This window comes from Etheostoma spectabile, chromosome 9 (genome assembly GCF_008692095.1).
Source record: "Etheostoma spectabile isolate EspeVRDwgs_2016 chromosome 9, UIUC_Espe_1.0, whole genome shotgun sequence".
NCBI classification, from domain to species: domain Eukaryota; kingdom Metazoa; phylum Chordata; class Actinopteri; order Perciformes; family Percidae; genus Etheostoma; species Etheostoma spectabile.
Genome location: NC_045741.1, coordinates 13,914,336 through 13,932,354, shown reverse-complemented (window position 1 = coordinate 13,932,354; position 18,019 = coordinate 13,914,336). Strand labels below are relative to the sequence as shown.

General features: G+C 40.7%; 1 protein-coding gene across 1 annotated transcript in view; it reads right to left on the bottom strand.

Annotated features, from left to right (window-relative positions):
- The window catches only part of fcho1 (FCH and mu domain containing endocytic adaptor 1), a 26,676-nt gene that overhangs the window by 2,753 nt on the left and 5,904 nt on the right, over positions 1 to 18,019 (bottom strand). Inside the window, exons 5-22 of the mRNA XM_032524883.1 lie at positions 17,632 to 17,736; positions 15,343 to 15,441; positions 14,631 to 14,727; positions 14,269 to 14,386; positions 14,112 to 14,136; positions 12,115 to 12,175; positions 9,957 to 10,150; positions 9,296 to 9,320; positions 9,102 to 9,162; positions 8,194 to 8,241; positions 7,513 to 7,637; positions 5,804 to 6,895; positions 5,178 to 5,284; positions 4,392 to 4,584; positions 3,773 to 3,887; positions 2,843 to 2,998; positions 2,619 to 2,751; positions 1,545 to 1,741 (exon numbers count right to left, since the gene is read on the bottom strand). Coding sequence (XP_032380774.1) covers positions 1,545 to 1,741; positions 2,619 to 2,751; positions 2,843 to 2,998; positions 3,773 to 3,887; positions 4,392 to 4,584; positions 5,178 to 5,284; positions 5,804 to 6,895; positions 7,513 to 7,637; positions 8,194 to 8,241; positions 9,102 to 9,162; positions 9,296 to 9,320; positions 9,957 to 10,150; positions 12,115 to 12,175; positions 14,112 to 14,136; positions 14,269 to 14,386; positions 14,631 to 14,727; positions 15,343 to 15,441; positions 17,632 to 17,736 — 2,951 coding nt within the window. The remainder of the gene's footprint in view (positions 1 to 1,544; positions 1,742 to 2,618; positions 2,752 to 2,842; positions 2,999 to 3,772; positions 3,888 to 4,391; positions 4,585 to 5,177; positions 5,285 to 5,803; positions 6,896 to 7,512; positions 7,638 to 8,193; positions 8,242 to 9,101; positions 9,163 to 9,295; positions 9,321 to 9,956; positions 10,151 to 12,114; positions 12,176 to 14,111; positions 14,137 to 14,268; positions 14,387 to 14,630; positions 14,728 to 15,342; positions 15,442 to 17,631; positions 17,737 to 18,019) is intronic.

Sequence of the window (18,019 nt, the reverse complement as noted above, 5' to 3'; positions counted from 1 at the left end):
CTCTGCCATAGTCTACGTAAGTGGCCTGATGTTTATACATGTGCGCTGGTGTGTGCGTTAAGCCGGCGTGTGTGTGTGTGTGTGTGGGGGGAGTGGGTGATAGAGCGAGGGAGAAGTGGGAGAGTGATGTTGATTAGCTTTGGAGCGAATACCGTCTCTAGAGTCATAGTGAGAGAAACAAAGTGTCTCCCCTGTGCATTCTGACCACGGTGGGAAATCTGTAGCAGGAAAAGTTAACCTCCTCCTTGATTTCATGTTGTTTATGGAGAAGGAGAACCAGGAAATGAGTTGGGGGAAATGCAATGCTACCAAGCCACGGCCGAGCGCCATACATGACCTTTAGTCTTCACCGTCACAGTCATCCTCAAATTCTTAAATGATGTGTTACCAGCGATAAGCAAGTAGTTACTCTTTTTACACTAATTGTAATTATTGATGGATCCATTTAATATTTGAGTATATACTATAAAATGTCAGAAAACAGTGAAAAATTATAGAGATTTCCAATTTACATAAAAATAGACACACAAACAGACAAGAATAACAAAATAATCCTCACATTTGAGAAGCTGGAAAACAATATTGTGGGAAAAGGGCATTGAGGTGTCTTTGGGGGGAATTTATTTTAAGGCGAGTTTACACAAAAGGTTCACAACAATATGAGTTTACACTTAAACTACTTGCAAAAAACAGTGGTCTGCAACATTAAACCTGCCCGTTAACGCCACTGCGACTGGACAAAACGGTGGATCGTAACTCTTCTTCAGGCTTTGTGTGGTGCAGCTCTGTGCTGCCTTCAGGGGAACGGGACATCAGAGTATCATCTTATCTAAACTGCAGCGTTATGAATCTGTCTTGTTGTAAACTTTATAGTCTATATTAAACGTTAACATCATTTATCGTTTAATAAGTGTATGAACATAGCTGTCAAAGGATTTTTGATAACAATAGGAACAAAAATAAATGGACTAATAACAACAATAATAATTATAACAATAAAACAATAATAGGACCTAATCATTAATATTCAGGGAAATTAGTCTACATCTTATTTGATGGGGGGGATAGCTTAGTTGGTAGAGCGGGGGCCCATATATAGAGGTTCACTCCTCGACGCTGCGGGCCCTGGTTTGACTCCGACCTGCGGCCCTTTGCTGCGTGTCATTCCCCCTCTCCCCCCCTGTCATGTCTTGTCTTTACCGAGTTAGCACGTCTTGTTGCTTGATAAATGAAGTCAATTATTCATGTGTTTCCGTTACTTGACCAACCAATTCATTGACTAATATTCAAGCACTAGTTATTTTAATTTGATTAGATACTTTAAAGGTACATTGGAGCTGAAACAATTAGTCGACTTATCAGAAGAACAAGCGATTGATCAAATCGGTCATGAAAATATTTATATTATGATTGCAAAGTTCAATTCCATTTGTGCATTACAAATAATCTTGAATCAAGTACATAACAGGGCAGGTTCCTGCTAAACCGGTTACAGGCGACTGACAGTTAACAGTCAGTTTACTTGGATGTACAGCATTACTCACCAGGAGGCGGGTGGCTGGCACTGCAGGTCTGTGGCAGTGTGGTCTAATGGCAGCAGCACCTGGACAGCGGCAAGCTGGGTGGAGGGTGCGGTGGCAGGGCAACAGTGGTAATCCAGGGACACCCGGGTCACGGTGCCGCTGCGCTGACACTCTGCGGACAGCAGGAGGGGAGCCCGCCCCGGGTCCTGAGACGACACCTGAGCAAACAACGAAGCCTTTTGTCTTAATGTGCCATCTTAAGGTCATATAAAACTAAAAAAAGTCAACTAAGAGAACACATCTTACAAAATCAAGAACACACTTTTAATTTGCTTCTAAATTTAGGGATTAAGAGTGTTCAATTAAAAGATTTTCAAGTCAAAAGGGTAACGCAGAGTCCTCCAGTCAGAGCACAGCAGAAATGTGAAATATGTCTCCAAAGAAGCCTACCTATAAAGAATAAAGTTTCCAATAATAAAATAAAATAGTGCATGAAGATTTACTTAAATTAAGCTTTTCTTTTAAGAAAATCCTATTTTCTTTCCATTATTTGGGAATTAACCCTTGTGTTGTCTTGGATTCAACCATGCATCGTCCTCCCAGGTCGAACGTTTTTGTCTCTTGGCACCGTTTTCCATATTTTTTGCACTTTTTTGACATGTAACTACTATGTATAAACACCACTAACACACCCTCATTACTAGATTCACATTTATTTTTTAAATGAATGGTCAATAAACCTCATTTATAGGAAATTATACCTAATTCTTGAGTTAAAAAGCAGAAATTGTTATTATTTTAGACTAATATTAAAGGAAGGATAATCACAGAATGGCATATGTCAACGTCATATAACGTCGAAATTAGGTAGTTAAAACGAAACCCATATTTCTGATAAAGACATTTAGACAACAGGTTAAATTTGACCAGAAGACAACACAAGGGTTAAGGACTTGCAAAATAACGCATCAGTATTGAATGTTTATTATCTTAAAGACGTTTTAATTAACACCATCTAAGATGTGTGATTGATAAGGTGAAATTATATTAAAATGGCCCAAGTAGGAATGAAACATTAGCATTTTAAACCCTGACCTGATACTTGAGCAGGCCGACGTTGTAGTACGAGGCCTGAGGGTTGAGTTCCGCCTCTCTCTGCAGGTAGAGCTGCAGAGCCTGCATGTTGAACCAGAAGTCTCTGGTGTCTGGGTCACTTTGAGACGGATCACTGTAGAGACACAAGGACGGTAAGGATCGCATTACAGTTAAAAAAAAAAAAAAAAAAAAAGTTGTGACTCAACATACAGACGGCAGCTGACCTGTACAGCAGCTTCTGATTTGGCAGGAAGTGATCGATCTTTGAGATGTTGACGAGTCTGAAGCTGAGCACGGGAACGTTAGGATTGGCTGTGAAAATCCGGGTGATGCCAGCAGGGAAAGACATTGTCAGGTCGCCTGTAATCTTCACAAGACAGCTGGAGAAAGTAGGAAAATTAATCAAATTAATCCTGTTAGAAGCTGCCAACAAATAGGCATTACAGATGTCATTAAATGACAACTTTATCACATTTCACACATCAGTTTACCCGTCAAGAGGAGTGCTACTCAGCTGACGGAGACTCTTGTATAAGCCATACATGGCTCTGGAGGGGACTTTCCAAAGTCTGACACACTAACCCTAAGGATGTTATCAAGATTATCTCAAATTGGGCTTCAGACTTCACATTCTTAACAGAATGCCTGTACAAACTGAGAGCACAGAGTTTAAAGGACATGGGCGATTACCAGACAGGATGGTCTAACAAAAAATGAAATCAATTGCATTATTGAAAATAAAGTCAGTTGATTTGGACATCTTTAAATTTCATGTCTTCTTTGTCAAAACCCGGAGCCTACATTACCCACAATGCAACTTCACCGCGACAGTTGGAGATTCGGGTGTGTTGCATCCTTGTGTCCTCAAGCAGAGATAAGGAGCGAGCTACAGAGGTCTGGTAAACTCACTTTTTTATAACTCCACGCCCCCACATTGTTATCATTTTTAAACTTCTTCAGTCTCATCCAATGGTGCGGATTCAAGTGACATCACTTGATGCAATTTATTAGACGCAGCTCTTTTGCTCTTTTTACATGTGCAGTAAAACTCTGCAAGACCTACAGTGTAAACATGGTGTAAAATCAGAGGAGTTGCCTTTAAAGAGCAGAGGATGTGCGTGATTTATTTTTTAAGTAGGTAGCATCATGCTGACCGGTTGTGTTGTCCACCTTTGAAGTAGGCATTGATATATTCTGTTATGGCTGCTGCCACCGGCCAGGCCTCCTGCGTGCTAAGGGAAATGGGACTGGGGCCTCGGGACAGGTGCACTGTGGAGAACAAATGTGAGAATCCATAATATACAGTAGTGTCAATATAATGAGTTTTACATGAATAAAGTCATGTTTAAGGGTGGAGTACGACATTTTGGGAAATACTCTCATTTGCTGAAAATTAGATGAAAACATCAATTCTACTCTCACTCTGTTTGAAGGCCAGCACGTTTAACGATCATTAACACGTCATATCTTGTTTGTTTAATTGTTTAATGAAATCACAGTTTTCCAGGGGAAGTGAGCCAGATTTTTCTTGGAGGTGCAGGGTGGTTGTTTCCCCCTGCTTCTTGTCTTTATGCTAAGCTAGCTAGAGATAAAACTCTCCTGGCTGTGGCTTCATACAGTATTTACTGTACAGACATGAGCGTGGTATCAATCTTTTCATCTAACTCTCTGCAAGAAAGTGAATAATGCTGAATGCTCACTTTAACAGAAACCTTGCCGCTACTTTCAAACATCCATCCTGTGGTGTGACTTTATTTATGCGCGGAGGCTTACACTGTCTTTGTTGGTGGTCCTGGTGCTGGTAGGGCAGCGGTGAGGCTTGTCCTGCCCTGGCCGGACTTGGAGCTCGGTTCTGACTCCACCAGTCGCTGCTAGTTTGAGGCCAATCACTGGGGCTGGAGGAGGAGGAGGAGGAGGTGAGGGAAGGGCTGGGCTCCGGCAGCGGGGAGGAGCACAGAGACCGGGACTGAAACACAAATATTGGCAATATTGGTACTATTGTCATATAGATGATGCCCCAACTGGATCAAACATTTATATTAAGTAGGGGCTGTTATGCCTACTTCTCTCCCCACACAAACATAATATCTGTGTATCATTGTGGGACTGCAATCATGACAATCATAGATATGACATGTCTGGATTTTTCTTTTCTTAGATGTTTTTTATGTTTGTGTTTTTTAATGCTATCTGTTGATTGTTGGAGCAAAAACCTTTTCTATGTAAACAGAAAGTTTTATCATATCTTTAATACAGTTAACATAACTTTGGTTATATTATATTCATCGTTTTGACATTTTAGAAACATTAGAACCCTCAGAAAGGTAATATTCACAAGACTTACAAGACTTTTATATTGGAAGAAGTTAGATTTTAGTTTTTACTCATTAATGTTTCGGTTTTCTTTTATGCCTGCGGAAAACAATTATCTGTAATAAACCTGAGAGTTATGTCTATATTGTTGATCGCATCTTTACCTAAATAACACAACAGAGTATAAGAGGGAACAGAATATGAAGAGAACAGCTATTTATTAAATTAGCTGAGCTGTTAACTCACTCTCTCACAGGCGCTGAGTCGGCTTGAAGTCCTCTTGGCCCGGGTTGCTCTCGGTGGTGCAGCTGCGACCACTTCAGTTTTGTCCTGTCTGAAGTTGTGTTTGGACCCTTACAAACACACAGACAAACAAAGTGACTAAAAGCCATATCTGAACATATTTTACCGGAAAGTAAGTACAAGGAATGGACAATGTGTGGGATTTCTTTTTTCAATAATATAGCATTTCTTCTCAAAGGCCACTCCTTAATCTACTTTGGCTTGGATTGTACCATATATGCATGTTGCTTTGGAAATGGATGCGTATGTAATCGTAAAGATAGCATCCTATGACACTATTTTAGGTTAGAGTAGTAGTAGTAGTAGTAAAAGTTTGGAAGAAGGGATTTCCTGTTGGGACACTGACTTATACATTTCAAATCATAGCTAAGAACCACTTGTTCCTTTTCATTTCATCATATTGTTGACTGGTTGTTATCTCACTTTTGTTTCTGCATTTTCTTATTTTCTACACCATGTTTAGTAATAAACACCATCTCCTCCTGTGATCCTGAAATTATACAAAGATCAACTTGCTTCCAACCACAATAAAACCTGAAATGCCAAAATAAGAAAAAAGAAATTAGTACCCTTGTGTGAACTGACACTGCATGATATCTGAGTGTTCAGATCCAGGCAGTCTTGATCTTTATCTGTGGAAAAACACAGATCCTCCTGTGGTCCTGAATGCCTCGTGAGTGGAGGGGCGTTCCTGCGTGGCTCACTATCTGATGATCGAGATTTCCTCCTCTCTCCTCCTCCCTCTCCTTTCCCTACTCCTTCCGGTGTTTTGGAGCTGTTCAGCACTCCAAAGACACTTTCACTAAACGGGTTGTGGACAGAGTTCCAGTGCATCAGCTCCTTCTTGGGCTGAGCTGTGGGCAAAGAGCTTGAATTAGCATTGAGTACCAGCCTACTGCTATTGGTGGAGCCACCACCAACAACGCCACTGCTGCTGCTGCTGTGTGGAGGGATCAACCCGGCTGCTGCAGCAATCGACGACTGGTGCGTTGGACTTCCAATCATTGTGATGGCAAACGGGTCATCAGAAGTAACAGGAGGCGGGAGGCTCTGATCTCGTTTTCTGTGTCTGTCTTTACGATTAGAGGAGGATGAAGAGGACGAGGAGGATGAGGTTGGGAGTGTCTTGGTGTCAGCAAAGGCAATGGAGAATGGGTCCCCTCGCACCTCAATCCCCCTGCCCCCCTGAGTTTGGCGAGGCGGAGGACGCGCCCAGGCGTCAGACAGGTTTAAAGTCTCCTGGGTGACAGTCCTCTCAAACGCGGCGAGGAAGGGGTCCTCGGGGGGAATGTGTTTGCAGTTCCACACTGACGACTCCATCTCAGGTGGGGGGAGGGACTGGGAGAAAGCAGGGAACCGCATAGATGAGGGGTCCATATCTGGGGGGACACAAGAGGGACGTGACGAGGGGACGGACCAGGCGCTGGCAGGGGGGTCCTGAGGTTGAGGACTCCGACCAGGAGAGGGGTCACGGAAAGCAGAGAGGAAAGGGTCCGCAGGGCGTGCCAGTGTTTGTGTCTGCTCTTTACTCTGTGACACAGGAGGCCAAGCTGCCCAACCCACCGGCTCAGGGGAGGGCCCAAGTGGCTGATGGGAAGGTGAGTCCAAGCCAGAGTCTTCAACGTTCTCTGGAGAGGAGGAGTCGGACGAGAAGGCAGCATCTGACACACACACATCACACACATTACAGGGCATCAATACAATGCAGAAAATACCAGTAGAGACAAAGAACTCATAAAAATGCAATTACTGAGCTGCAGTTGTAAATTAAACTTTATATATAACCTTATAAATAAAACACATTACCAACCTAAAGGTACAATATTGGCCCAAATATAACTCAATATAATTTTCTGGATCAAACATTTGGAAAGGTAGGGGTCATATTATATTCGAGGGCTATACATTTAAATATAATTATAAAAGTAGGCTTTCCCCTTCAATGGAGCAAGTATCAAATAAAACTCAAAAAGTCAAAAAGTATTACAATCAGGGACCTCTTCAGCAACAAGAAAATGTGCCTTTTTCAGCCAGGGACAGTCTAAATTTGGTGTCCTTCAGAGTGACTTTTTGATTTTGTTTCCTGCAGGTTAGGGGGCTTCACAGATTAGGGTTATTTTCTTCTCAGGGAAACTTTACACCTGGACTAGTCTGATAGGATTTTTTTTTATTTTAAACAAAAACTGTTGGAAAATGAAAGATTGTTTTATATTTGGGTCAATACAATATCAACATGAATGGACAAAGAAAATATTTTGAACACAACAACAACTCTTACATTCAGAGGCACCAAAAGCGCTCTGCTCTCGGAGTTGTTCCCGACCATCAAAGCTTTTGGATTTGAAGGCCGATTCCAACGGTGGTCCAAACAGACTGTCTGAACCAGACGCTGTTGAACTCAGCCTGGTGGAGAAACAATGAGGGAATGAGGAAGATGATCAGGGACAGCGGAGGAGTGATGAGGAGAAGTGTAAAAAAGAAAAAAAATGTGAAAACAAAAGAGTGGGTGTCAGTGAAAGAAGAGGCAACTGGGGGATTTTAAAAGATGTAGAAAGAAATAAATAAAAAAAATGCTACAGTTTGGTGAATACTTTTACTGTTTCAATTTGACAATGCCCACCCCCCTTCGTATGAAGCCAAGTCCATAAATAAATGGTTAGGTGTGGAAAAACTTGACTGGCCTGAAGAGCCCTGACCTAAACCCCATCCTCTGTCTGAGCTGCAGAGGAATTAAAGTTGGAGGGAAAAGAGGGAAAATGAGAGAAGGAGGGGTGACAAAGGAAACACTGGCAGATGGACAGAAATAATACAAGGATGGTGACAGTGGAAAAACTGTGAGGAGGAAACCTGAAGAGTCTTAAATTGATGAAAATGCCACTAATGATGCAATTTCACCTCCACATACAGTATGTCTTCCTCTGCATCACTCAGACAGATATGAAGAGCAGAGCTGTCTCACCTGCTGTGATCAGGGACTGGCGGGGACATGTGTAGTGCCTTCCGTCTCCTCGGTGAGACAAACAACACCACCACACACACACACACAACACACACACACACACACACACACACACACACACACACACACACACACACACGTTCCCTAATCAGGACTAATCAGCACCACAGTATTCTTTGTCACAGCGTGGATGGGAGGCTGAGATCGACTGAAATCGGAAGACATGAGGGAAACCCATTAACCATTACCTTCTCAATGATAAATATCAGCAATTAGCATGGTCTCACTCAGCTCCAGCCACCGCTGCTATCACTGCAGAGCAAGCGCTTAAATCAGACACTCATTGTTAATCCTGCTGCCTCAGGGCATATAAGAAAGACTCCCTGCTGCTGTGAAGCAGCAGGTTGTAGCCTACAGCCTAACCTACTGGCATTTAACGATCCTGTTGGTGATAAAACGTGCTGTGGAGCACGAGCAGAGGGCCGGGTGTGACTAATGGAGGGTGGCTGTTCGTGAAAGGTCAGCCAATGAAGAGATTTTGTGCCTAGAGGGGAACATGGGGGCTAAACAGGCTGGAGGTAGAGCGAGGCTGCAGGATAGAATAATCACTTTATGCCTACAGAAGTGGTTGTGTGCGACAAAATGGTTAATCAAATTACAACCATGAACGAATGAAAGGATAGAAACTTCAAACCTCCATTAACAGTAACATGACAGTCTCTAACGCTGCATGATGGATGATCTTTTGTCATTGTAGTACAGATTGGTATAAAATTAAGGCTGCACCTAATAATGATTTTCTGCTGATTATTTTCTTGAAAATCAATTCATCTTTTGTTCTAGAGAACATCAGAAAAAAGAAGAGCATGACAGACAGAAATGTATAAACAATGAGAGGAAAGGCAGACTCACCCCTGTGGGAGCCACCTTCGCCCTCTTCTGAGCGACCTCCTGCGGTACTTGAGTTTCCTGCAGAGACAACAGCTTTCAGATGTCTGTAATAATACATACAATGGGTGCAGGAAATTGATTTGATGCACATTAAGAAGCACTGAAAATGACTTCATTAACACAACTTTCAGATACATTTGACTGAACTTACTGGAGAGATGCCACTTGACTGACACCTGAGAGTCATGAGAGGGGGACAGATTTGGTCAACGCAGTGGAGGCATGTATAAGAAAAGCATGGTGTTATGTCAAAAATAAAAATCACATACAAACTGCATAAACTGCTAACCTTTATTTGAGGCTCTAGTGAGAATTAACAGCAGAAAGGCTTAAAATAATTTACACGCCCATGTTCATCATATTAAAAGGAACATGTCACCCAGTGGAAAAGTGGTGTTTTTAATTGATAAATAAGATATATCGGGCTTTGGCTACACAGACCAAAACTTTACTTGGTGGGTTATGTTTTTTCCATGGGATTTGTAGAGACTAATACATAAATAAAAATATTCCCAGGATTCTGTTTTTCTTCCTTTTTGGTGATTTAATTTAAATTTAAGGACGGCAATTCATTCTCATCCTTGAAGAAATAGTATCTGAGGTTAATATACTAAAGTGAGGTCCATCTACTTAGCCATATCCAGAACATCTTCAGGAAATGGATCTATGTCAGGAAATAGTTAAGTAAGGGAAATCTGCGTTCAGAATATTTACCACAGACTTTGATTTCTGCATCCACAGTTAAATGCTAATGTTTTCAGAGGGATCCTGACAAACATACAGAACATGACAGAAACACCAAAACAAACAACCTGTTGCCGGACAACTCTGTTTGGCGGGAGAGTGAGTGCCCCGACGGTGGCTTTCAGCTCTTTCTCTGTGGCAGCAGAGTTACTGCGATTACTGCTGGCCACCGGTCTGATCTGGATGTTGAACTTTTTGGGCTCCTCATCATCAAAGTCCGAGTCACTGGAGTAAAAGTTGTTCTCCTTCTCCTCAGAGCAGCGTACAGAGAGAGAGAGGACGGTCAAGGAGAACAAACTCATACTGTAAACTGGGAATGAAGAGAGATGTTGTTTGGCGAGTGCTCCAACATTACAAAGGAGAGCAGCCCTGCAATTGTTTTTCAAATCTAAGGAATTAGTGTAAAGGTTAAGAAATATGTCTGAATATTGTGTCTGTAGTGTACATGTGTGTAAATGTACTGTACTGTTTTCACTTTCCAGTATTATAGTGTTGCATTACTGAAAGCCAAATTTATTTTATTACTGTAAACTTATGAGAAGTAAATATCAAATGTTTGAAATAAACTTTTGTTGTCAAAACAGGACCGAACTATCTAACTAATGCTTCATTACCTATATTTAAAGTATTACAGCATAAATCTAAAATGAAATAAGTTTCCAAAAGTCATTCTTAATCTACATCATTTCAAATACTGACTTTTGCAAAAAAAGGACAATGTTTTTTCTTGTTGCCGTAGATTTAATCTTGAGGAAATTACCATTTAGCTCAGGATATGCAGGCAAGCAGAATGCAATTCAACACAGACGGATATGAAACACAAATAGAGGCAGAAGCACCGCAGAGGGTGCTGGCGGTGAGGGCTGCAAGGCTTCTAGCCAAACTGCCACTTCCTCTTTGTTTGAACTCCACTCTGCTGCACATGGAAGTGTGTCACATCATGTGTGATGCATTTGTGTCTTGTGTTTATTAGAAGAATCAGAGAAACTGAGGGACATGTACAGCATGAGGGCGTTTGATGAATGTGAACCATCTATTTTGAAGAGGCGGGGGCTCGGTTGGGGGATGACAAAGCCCGGAAGAGTCGTTATCTCAGAGCTATCAGGACTGAAAGCGGCTACTGATAAATGGATCAAGACTGGAGAGTCAGGACACAGAGTATTAGGAGGACATTTCATTCATATCCCATGCAGGTGTTAACATAATCTGTATTTAATGAGGGGGATTAATTTGCACTAACAAATATGGTAGAGACCGTTATAATGGTCTAGAGGTCTACAGTTAATGAGACCATAAATGTGGTTGTTTGTGTCAATAAATTGGTTAAACCCTTCTCTCACATCAGACCTTTGGATTATGCTTAATTTAAAACGCCTCCATCTCAGTTACGGAATTAGAGTCAATTTAGCATTCTCAAAAAGTTTAACTTGGTGCAAACAGCATGTGTCATGTGAGGGAGTCAAAGTTATTGAATCTGAAATATGTAGTGAATTTAAAGAAGACTCAAGTTTTTTTTATAGTTATAATTGTTTTCATTCAACAGATGCTGGGTTTCATAGGTTTGTGTTAGCTCAGTACAGATGTAGTTAATGATCAGATTATCAAAAAAAGGGAAACTGACATGCAACAAAGATCCCGGCCAGACTGAGGCCACTAGGCTACCCCCAAAATAAGCAATTTTAAGACATCACTGTTAATATTTGTTAATACTTTACAGTAAATGATAAATAGAAAACTCCAGAGTCTATAGAAAGTATTCTTCCCTGTTGTGAGTTTTCATGTTTTATTGTTTACAACATTAAATTAAAGTGGATTTAATTTGGCTACAATATGATCAAAAGTCCCATTTATATTAAAGTCAACTCAGTTTTCTACAAAATGATAAACAAATAAAACATAACTTTAACGGCGATGAGTACTTTTTTTTAATGGGGAACTCTTCGTAATTAAAACACCAAATTAAATCAATAATGCAAGTAATTACAAGCTAGATGCTATATACAGACGGATGACAAACTGACGGCCACATTCTGCTTTATGATCAATCATACAGATGTTGGACAACCTTGTGGTAACTTTTATTTATCAAATTTATTCATCTTTTCTTGGCTTCTTTATGCACATTATTACAAATTTTTACCTGGGGTGCCCAAACTTTCGAGGCCCATTGTAATATGATATTATTGTGAACTATCCTGGTGGAATGTGAGCAGAAAAAAAGGATATCATTGTGCGTGCTGTCAACTCGGATGACAAATCCCTCGTCGTCTACTTCCAGGGGTGAATTCTATATGAATACACACGCATACACACAAGAAGCAAGAGAGGGGGTCAGAGAGTAGCTAACAGAGCAACATTTCAGCCACATATCACACGCTTTGTCATACTGTGTTGGTCAGCAATGCAGCCTACATGTACCAGTGGAGGCTTCTGTCAGAGTGTTTGTGAATAATTATCAACAGCTCAAACAAAGCTGTTTGATACAGATAGGAACAATGGCTCTTTGATGTCTCTGTTCCTTTCCAAGACCCAGCTCATAATGATGTTTTCTTTTCTTTTTAAGGGACGGTGCTTACTTAGGTTTACCTGTGAAATAATAGTCACTAGGATAATGAACTGACTAAAGATTTGGATCTAATTCAAACTTAAACATCCCACCTTAATTTTTCAATTTTACGTATGTGGATTAGGTTTAACCATTTAGCAATAATGACTTGTATTGCCAGACCTAATATCAATGATCTGCATTTCAAATATTACACAAGGAGACGCCATATGCTGTGTCTGCTGTGTCAGTGGATTTCCTACTTTGAAATTAGCCTTGGTATGAATTGTGTTATGTAAATAAAGTTGCCTTGCCTTGGATGCAATTCATGAAACACTTAATACTAGAAAACATTTTACTGCCACAAAAAAAAAAAAAAATCATGTTCAACGATAAAAAGAACAGCTTGGTTTCTTTTGTTCGTACCAAAGAGCGGTTGATGGAACGTAACACCAGATACAGGTGTGCGTTCAGTTTGATTTAATTATTTTTTCTAGCCAGGGCGTCTGGATACATGTCAGCTGCAGTCATATGATCTTCAAAATAAGACATGAGGGAGGCCTGATTTACAATCCAGCCAACGTGGGAGCAGTTATTTTTAGACCGAGTGTGGACATACAGATGGTGTTTTATTAGATCAGATTTCAGTAAACAGATTTCAGTAGGTCAAGTTGACAACTGTAGCCATTGATAATTCTGTTCATCAGACCACAGTGAAAGAAATCAGAGTTATGAAATCTCAGAACAGTTAGTTAATGCATACTAGTGTGATTAGACTATAAAAGTATAACTGCAGGAGCGGCTCACAGATAAAAGGCAGCTATAATCAAGGGGTCGCCCGTTATTGTTGCACCTATAGCAAATTATCACTTGAACCTACAGCTCCTTTTGGCTTTACAACTTTTATAGTAAGTTTCAGTTCGTTGAGGAGCTGTCGGTCCCACAACTTCACTATTAACTTTACTCTCACTGCTCTCATCAGCGTAGTTTTTCAGCCGCAAAACACTGACATATTTTGGGGAAAACACAAAGCACACTAGTATGATCTAAAGACTAGCTTGGGATGTGTCAGTGCATATATATTTCCATACAACCTGTCTTAAATTGACCTCCGCTAACATAACTAGTACCCGTCACACTACAGTCAGTAGTTGCCCTTCAAAGTGTAAATTAGCACTGATCTGCTGTTTACTCCCCTCTGTCCAAAGCCCTTTCACACATAAACACACACTCTATTATGCACTTACGTACTTCCCCTGACGCTACCAAAGTACAGTATCTCAGAAACCTCTACCCAGAAGTACTGGAATAAACCTGGGAAACCCAACACCGTCAGTCATGTCATTAACATGATTTCCTGATCACCTATGACGCGCACACACACACACACACACACACACACACACACACACACACACACACACACACACACAAACACACCACACACACACACACACACACACACACACACACACACACACACACACACACACACACACACACCCACACACACACACACACACACACACACACACACACACACACACACACACACACACACACACACACACACACACAACACACACAACACACACACACACACACACACACACACACACACACACACACACACACACACACACACACACACGGCTGTAGTGTTATTTCAGATACTCACCGGTGTCTCTGTCAATGCTGAGTCTCTGCAAAAAAAACAACACACAGATATATATTTTTTTTCATTTTTCAGTACTAACTCATTGTCAACTTTAGTGTCAAGAGCTTGTAGAGTATGGCATATTTGTTTCTGTGTGTGTGTTTGTGCGCACACTCACGTAGAATCTGGCTCCTTGTCCCTCTTGCCGAGGCCGGGGATCCTGAAGGCTTTTGTTCGACTCTTCTTTCCACCTTCTGGTGCCAAAGCTGTCATGTATTCCTCAAAACCAACCAGAGCTGCAGACAACAGGCAGTTTGATAATAAAAATAAACATTCAGAAAACACACGCAAATTTATGTATCTAGTCGATTCTGTTGTATTTTGTCACTATGAATTATTCTGCCTCCACAATACCGTTTTGAGTGTGGATGTTTTCATATTTTCATTGTTATGCAAGCTGCTGAAGTGGCGTGTTTATGCTTTTATTTCACTCCTAATTAAAACATGCCAAAAACTCATCCTGGGTTAGTTGAACTGTACCTGGCCTGTCTTTGCCCGTGCCCTTCTGCTCTGCAAATTTCTGGATGAGGTTATCAATGCCGATGTTTTCCACATTCTGCTTGAATTCCTCGTGGACCTGCAGCAAAGCAGAGAATGATTATATAAAAAAGAAATGATATATAGGAAAAGAAGTCATTAAAATATTGCTTTTGTTATCTATGCTAAGTGTAACACATTTTTACAATAAAATATGAACTTATTTTTTGCCACTGTTGTAATTTGAGTCCAACGATGCATCTAGCTTAATGTTTGAGTCTTAAATGCATTTTGACCTCAAGTGTACTATTCGTGAACATAAGCTTGGAACACTAGAGGCCTGGTTAATAATGATTTTTACCACCTAACGTTTAATGTGTCTGCAATCCCTTACTTGTTGTGTAACATCAATTATCAACAATCAATCAACAGGAGGTGCAAAACTACAATTTGCCAATGTTGTGCCAAGGTATAACACTGAGCTTTAACTAAACATTACACCACGGATAGGCTGATGAAAATGGTGATGATGGCGAACAATTCAGTAGTGGCACAAGAGTATTTCGACGCTCAGGTCATGAATCCCATACACTTCCCTCTTAATTAGAGAAAAAGTTTAGTAGGAGTATATAGAATAAAGACATTTAAAATGCTGTGTTTTGGAGAAGGACAAATGCTGTCATAAGAGCAGGGTTTCGTGTCAGCTACAACATACCTGTCCCACTTGAACATGGGTGTCTTCTATGGAGTGGGAGTAACCTTTGATCAGCTGTTTCATCTGCCGAAGGTGGGCCTCCTCAATTTCCTGAAACTTCTACACACACACGCACACACACGCACACGCCCACAGGTTACTTGATCTTTCTCTTTGGGTTGACATCTTTCTCTGACCTTTTGTGGTATAAATCATTTCAGATCCAACCACATAGGATCAAAGCTGCGCTGACATCTACTTTAAAACAAAGTTGTTTTTTTTAAGTTGACGAAAAGATACATTTTGGACAGTATTAACAAACTCAAATGAATGAATGCCATATGAGGATTAGGATTCTGTATTCCTTTTTAAGTCTTGTTTATTTATAATTATAAATATGTTGTGTAAAATATAGAAAGAAATGCAACTTTCTAAATTCACTCAGGAGGATGTAGAGAAGCATCCAGAATCAAATAAAACACAAACTTTAACCTCCACATACATGCAATAAAGATAAATGGGTTTTAAACAGGATCTGAGGATTCAGGAGCAGCTAGAGAGGCAGTTAGCCAGCAGAAGAAGCGCCAGGTTGCCAGGTCTTTAAACCAGTGATAATTTGAGAGGATTTCGTATTTAAGTTTGATCCTGCTTTGTATTCAGCCAACTCATTTGTCGCTGTCTGGTTCAGGGGAATTATCTTGATATACTGCCATTGGCTTTTGTTTGAGAAGTGATTATTGAGCAGTTGAGTTTAGCCAATTTCTTTTCTCAAATTAACTGGGCAGCAAGTGCAAACATAAAACATTCTCCACTGACTCTTTGTCAGCCTACAGCAGGGCACTTTGTTCCCATCTGCTATCTGCCACGACTCCAAGGGCCAGTTTCACAAAAAATATTTCAGAGTGGTTTGCAGTTTTAGACAAGTCTTAATTTTGGCCTTAGATTAGTCTGATACAGAAATAAAGACTTCTTTTAAATAAGAGTTTTCAGATGTACTGGGCCCTGGCACATTAAGAAGCCACCTCATCTCTGCTCTGCTGCAGGTCTCCACTATGTTTTTTGTATTATTACAGCATTCACTGAATGACCCCAGGTTTTATAGCAAACTCTTACATCTGGATAAGTCTGTCAATGGAAACCTCTTTAATCCTGAAACTCATTGAAGCGGTTGCTCTAAGAACCAGTATATTACGGGGCTTTCATACCTAACCTGTTTGATCCGGTTATAAAAACGGATGCATTTGCTTGTTTGCTTCGGTTCTTTTGGGCTGGTGTAAAAGCTGCCAATTGAAATTTGGTGCAACTGGACCAAGGAGGGTCAGAGACAGTGTGATAGTAAATATGTGATTTCAGAATGAATTCAAACATTAAATTACTGTTAAAGTGAGTCAAAGAGAGCAACCAAACAGTAACTCTCACCACATACAGTTTACAAGATTGTGGTACATAATGGCTCTTTCTGTCCCATTCATCTGTTTTTTTTGTGAGCTCTTTGTGAATGCCAGAGAAGATGAACATACTCATGAGGCGCAGCATAACTTGCTGTCAGTCACTGGCATTCGATTTACCTCAAGGGTCCATGTTGTCAAGGTAGTCCAATAAATGAGTTACCGGTCGGTTTGTAACTTCCTGTTTACAGCTTTTTGTAAAAAGCAGTATGAACACAGCTGGACCAAAACTAAAGACAATGTGTCTTTTATTTTCCCTTGATCCAGACAAAATAAACCTACAACTAAAAACCTGAAACTACAGGCATTAAAATGCCCTTAAAAATGTATCTTGTGATTTCTTCTGGTTTTATGTTAGATAAAAAGCATCTTAGACTCTTCTTTACTGATCTGTTATTGGTCCATACATTTTCTCCCTCGATCTTTTGACACGTTTTTCTGCCAGGAACCACATACCCCTTCATGCTAATAACCAATCTTCCCTCTCATAGCTTTTCCAAGAGATAATTGGTCACAAGGATTTCAGTCATCATTTCAAATGTAAAACACAGAGACACTTATTGAGGTTTGTTGAAGATTGCCATGGAAACAGCAGCAGTAACCATCGAAGTGTGGAGGCAGTGATTAAAAGTAATAAGCGGGGGAAGAAGGGGGGGGCAGGATGTGCTTGTCTGAGCGAACAAGTGGGTGTTTAAGACTCTGGGGTTGAGGTTTTCATTCTTGGGGAAGGCATGATAGGATAAGAAATGAAAGGATAAGATGGAGTTCTTCTGCGGTGGTAGGTTACAGAGAGGGTGAGTCAGGGAGATAGAGAGAAACAGAGAAAAAAGTGGCCCTCGGCCCAGCTGGAGTCAGTGCTGACCTGCGAGGACTCGCTCATCTTCTGTTCAAACTCTCCTCCCACGCGGTTGTACTTCTCGATGCACAGCGCAAATGACTCGGCCGCTTTCTTAGACTTCAGCTCCGCCTAGCGAGAAAGAAAAGGAAAACGAAAATGATGGCCTTTAGCTACATACTCTCATTCACCAACTAAAATAAAAATGAATAGCTCAGTGAGTGAATGAGAATCATTTTTGCCCCATGATTACAACTACTTCCTTCAGTAATCAGCCCAACCCTTCAAAACAAGAACTGCCATTTGTTCACAAAGCGTCAAGCAATGCAGTTAGAAAATGTTGTTCTCCCCAGTTGTCAAGACAGGATAAATCTAATTGAATTAACCTCAATATAAACAGACCCTCTGGTCCCAT